The 4,813-nt window shown below is 33.9% G+C and overlaps 1 protein-coding gene and 1 non-coding gene across 2 annotated transcripts; one reads left to right on the forward strand and one right to left on the reverse strand.

The window, feature by feature from the left end:
- Positions 1–490: 490 nt before the first annotated feature.
- On the forward strand, positions 491–2,931 carry LOC129580080 (probable chitinase 2). Its single transcript, XM_055470271.1, has 4 exons — positions 491–571; positions 844–920; positions 1,015–1,166; positions 1,444–2,931. The coding sequence occupies exons 3-4, from the start codon at positions 1,144–1,146 to the stop codon at positions 2,483–2,485; spliced, it is 1,065 nt and encodes a 354-aa protein (XP_055326246.1). The 5' UTR covers positions 491–571; positions 844–920; positions 1,015–1,143; the 3' UTR covers positions 2,486–2,931.
- A 258-nt stretch (positions 2,932–3,189) lies between these two features.
- Trnai-uau (transfer RNA isoleucine (anticodon UAU)) lies at positions 3,190–3,281 on the reverse strand. Its single transcript is given in 2 exon segments — positions 3,190–3,225; positions 3,244–3,281. It is a non-coding gene; the product is annotated as a tRNA-Ile (tRNA).
- Positions 3,282–4,813: the final 1,532 nt, after the last annotated feature.

The raw sequence follows: 4,813 nt of genomic DNA on the forward strand, positions 1-4,813 counted from the left end.
AGAAATGAATTAAGTGGTCATTCTTTCTTTTTGGTTCATTTTCAGGTCAACTTATTTATACGAATTCCAAAGAAAAGGGAAAAAAACAGAGAAAACAAGTTTCGTGAAGACAAATTGAAATAAACTCATTTCATTTTTATTTCTTTTCAAATTTAGGTGACGATCTCTAGTTTGGACGATGCATTTCAGAGACATTTTCACACTTTGCATTATTATTGCTTTGGCGACAGCTGAAACTGGTGAGAATTATTTCATAAACAAACTGAATTTAAAAGACCGAAAAACTGCAGAATCTTTCCGACCTCTGCTTTTGAGGAAGCAAAGAAAAAAATTAATGCACCAAGATTTTCTCAATCTGTTGAACACATGGAACTAGAGTGAAAATGTAAAAAATCAAATTCTTGATTCATTCCAAAAACCACAGGTCCAACCCATGACAAAGTAATCGTATGCTATGCAACCAATGAAACAAGTTCGAATGAAACTCAATTTCCAATTGAGGATGTAGATTTAAATCTGTGCACGCATCTCATTTATGCAGACAATCTGGATGTTACAACATACACAACGGGTAAAATAGCCTTTTTAAATCGTTTATCGTTATGTTGTGCAGAATCTGTACACATTATTGTGCAAAAAAGTATTCAAGTGAACTGAAAATTGAGTATCAATCAATTTGAATTGATTAAGAACGATTATATTTTTAAAACAAACATTGTATTCCTAATCCTATTGGAATTGCAGTGAATACAGTTTCAATTTTCAATTTATTCATACTTTTATGCACCAAATTGTTAAAAACCTTGAACTAATGTATGTATTTGTATTATTCTCCATGAATAGGACCATGGCGAGACTCACTCGAAACCTCCAACTATGAGCGGTTCACCAACTTACGGGAAACTTATCCACATTTGAAGGTAAAATTACGAAAATTCATTGAATGAAAATCAAAAAATTTACATCAAACGAAGAATTTTGACAAAAAATGTTGTTGGTTCGTACTTATTCCAGATTTCATTGGCCATTAAGCATTTCTTGGTCGATTACTTGCGAATTGCAACGGATCCAGCAAGTTATTGGGACTTTGCCAAAGATGCATCAGACTATCTGTTGCAGCATAAATTCGATGGATTGGATTTAATGTGGGAGTTCTCGGACATAAGGTTCGTTTGAAATCTTCAATTTTTGGTTGAATTGAATATTTTTCGATTATAAATGTCATGTTTTCATTTGAATTGGATCAATTCATCATTTGAATCCTTTAAAAATTCTTCATTCGAATGAAAATGTTTCGCTTCATTGATTTTTGTCATCGAACGCTGGATTTTGAGCTATTTTTCAAAGCAATAGAAACAGCTTTCAGGAAACATTCTTCTCAAAATTAATCGAAATTTTCAAACTCCATCTAATTTGATTGACCTTATCTCTCTCACTCAACAGCGACACTAACTTGCAACCGAATCAATCGTTCGGTGACTATGCCAATCCCAATTTGCGCTTCGACAAAGAACAAATCCACAGTTTTGTGAAGCGCTTGAAAAAAACGTTCAAATTGCACGGTCTATCGGTGACATCAACATTTGTTGCGACAACGGAAAATATAGCCGAAGTGCTTGACATTCCGGCAATATCTCGCCACTTAGACTACGTGCATTTTGTGCAAAAGTACAATTTCAATTGGAAGCCACAAGAGGATATCATCAACTATGCGATAAAAGAGCGTTCAATCAACAGCACCGAACAAATGATCAATTCGCTTCTTGAACGAGGTGTTGCTGCCAATAAGCTCGTGATGGGAGTTCAATTCTCGGGCCTTTTGTTTCGATCGATACAAGGACTTGGCCGTTTCAGTGCGGCGACATTCAGACGTCAGCTGGGCTACAATGAAGTCTGTGATGCATTGTCAAAATTGAGTGGATGGCAAAAAATCTACGATCCAAAATCAGGTCTGGCCATTGCAAAACGAATGGAACCCTCCTCTGGCGCTCATTTGCCACGACTTTCCACAATTGTCTTCGAAAGTGGTCGTTCAATTGTGCGCAAAATTCAGTTTGCTGTGAGCCAGAAATTGGCTGGCGCTATGGTCTTTCCAATTGATATGGACGATTTTATTGGACTTTGCTCAGTTGACAAAGACACATACGCAGACTTCAAACCACCACAAGGTGTCAATTTGAACATTGACACAAATGAAAACCGAAAATTCCCACTCCTCAGAACAGTTAACGAAGCCATTCTCACACAATTGGAGGAAAATGACCATTCAGTCGTTGATAGAATTGAACCAAATACTCCACAAGGCGAAAATGTTCAAGTAGCTTCGAGATTTGCTCAGATTCCAACGTTTATGCGCCGCAGAGCAAATGTTCCGAATAAAGTTCGAATCTTCAAAATTCGCCGTCCGATCGCAACTGTGAATATTCCCGCTTATGACTATAATTACGATGATTTGAACCTAGAAATACTCGATGCACTACTTTAAGCCACTGATTTTAGTTTAGTTCATTTATTTATTTTGAAGAAATTTTTACGTATTGTGAAGCGCTTCCGATTTTGTGAATAAATTTCACGTTTTTCTGATAAGTTTTTTTTTAATTCACGTTTTTAATTAATTTGTTGATTCAATATTTGATTAAAGTAAAAATAAAATGCTTAACCCAAATGTCTTCTGATGAAATGAACTTTCACTATGAAAAGACACACTTGGAATGAACAAAACCACTTGATGTGAAATTGCGCGAGAAAATATCACGAAGTTTCTGTGATAAAAGCAGCAATTGTTCGCAACTGTCAATTGGATAGAGTTATTTTAAGCTTATCTCACTTTTATCGCTTTTCGTATGGAGTTCATGAGCAACAAGTGTCCAGCGAATACTGTTGACTCGTCATAAGAGCAAAAAAATCAAAAGATAAAATAGCATAATGAATACAAACAAAAAACATTTCAACCCAAAGCCAATGACTTCGTTGAACATTCGTTTCATTCTCTGATATGATATAGTCAATTTCATGAGAATGAATTCATTCAAAAGTGTTCTTTTTCTACATTGATCAATGTATTTTGCTTTTTATGATTAAATATTTTAATAGTTAATAACTATTAGTTAATAAATAATGGCAAAATAATAAAACAACGAAAATAAATGAAAAAAAAAGTTGGATGAATGAATTAAAAAAAAATGCAACTGCCCTAGGTGAGCCTCGATCTCACGACATCGGCATTTCTTTCGAATACTGTCTTATAAGTACCGCGCGCTAACCAACTGCGCCACTAGGGCCATGTAAATCGATTTGCGAGAGTTCTTCCAGCTGCGTGCGCTCGTAATTAGTTGCTAACAACCCCGCTGTATGAACCGGGCGAATGCACACAATAGAGTAAGAATGAACACACAAAGCAAACGCTTGAATTGATAATAAGTTGCGACAAGTGATATTGTTCAATGTACAATGTACGTATTATCTCAAGTGACGTTTCATTTTGTTAGATGATTCATTCGACTGAAGAGAAATCCCTTGTAAATATTGTTTCATCAACAATTAGAAATTGTTCACAATAATCAGAAGCAAAAACTTAACTAAATATGCATTCCGATTTATTTTGAGGTAAAGTATGATTCATGCTCTTTTAAATTATTCAAATGTTTTCCGATTTTTATTGGAGTGAAAAAAAAATATTTCTTTTTCTATTCATCTTTTCTCTCATTCAAATTGAATATCTGCTGCTTTAAAATGAAACCATGAGAAGAATAATGTGTAAAAAATCAAATAACAAAATAACTTTTTGTTGTTCCATAGAAATTTTTATTTTTTTTATTTTTATTGATTTATAATGGTGTTGAAAACAGGAAAAATCCCAACAACATTCTTCACCTGAATCACAGTAATGAGTTACTACATAGGTAAAGCTAAAAAAAAGGAAAGCCTCTTATGTATTTCTATTGAAAGGAATCTAATCGATAGATGGCAAATGATGAGATGGCAGAAGATGAGACAAACATTGTCGATTCCTAATTATTTCATCCTACACCTGTTATAAATCTGCTGATCATTAAATGATCACCATTCAAAAATTCCAAGAAACTTGGTAATAGAGCTATGAGATGTTTGTTGCTCAAAGTATCATTATCATAAGCTTTGGCTGACTGTCTATGTCTGCATCGATCTAATTACCTGGGATTAACAGATTACCACCCTTCAAGGAATTTCAATTTCCTTGACTTTTAACAGATGATCATGTTGGGTTGCTCGGTCATGATGTACGGTACAGGAATATAGAAGACAGAATACCGAACACTGGATTCAGTTGAGTATTGGCAGTCGAAGTTACAACTTGTTTTTTTTTTTCTGAACGAAAATAAGTGCTGAATTTCAGAACGATACAGAAGTGCTTAGTGTTCGAAATTTATTCATAGTTTGTTTTGAATTACGTACAAAATCAGAGGTAATTGTTGAAGAAAGAAACATTGGTAAACTCTGCTTTCTTTTCGAAAAAGGTTGATATTTTGTTTTAACGACAATTTTTCTGAATTAAATTCTGATATAAATAGGTTCTATGATTATTATCTACGGTTCATTCAAATCAGAGACCTCCATGTCAAAAAATTCTCTCTCATATTTTATTTGGGAATTGATCACTGAATTGATCTGCATATAAAACTAATTAAAAATAATAAACATAACCAATTTTGGAGGGATTTAGCGACGATTTCCATTTTTATCTATTTTCAAAAGCAAACAATCCTAAAGAGTTTGAGTACTTATCAATTTTCATTTCTTCATTGAATTGCAAGGTAGAACGAAATTTCCAGTG

The sequence above is a fragment of the Sitodiplosis mosellana genome, unplaced genomic scaffold (assembly GCF_009176505.1).
Source record: "Sitodiplosis mosellana isolate CC-2019 unplaced genomic scaffold, AAFC_SMos_1.0 Smas_scaffold_7014, whole genome shotgun sequence".
In the NCBI taxonomy this organism is placed as follows: Eukaryota; Metazoa; Arthropoda; class Insecta; order Diptera; family Cecidomyiidae; genus Sitodiplosis; species Sitodiplosis mosellana.

What these genes read in the sequence shown, in the direction of transcription:
- LOC129580080 (XM_055470271.1), top strand. Translation starts at nt 1,144, where the DNA reads ATGTGGGAGTTCTCGGACATAAG. An exon ending in TGGGAGTTCTCGGACATAAG is followed by an intron (nt 1,167 to 1,443) that starts GTTCGTTTGAAA and finishes CTCACTCAACAG; the next exon opens with CGACACTAACTTGCAACCGA.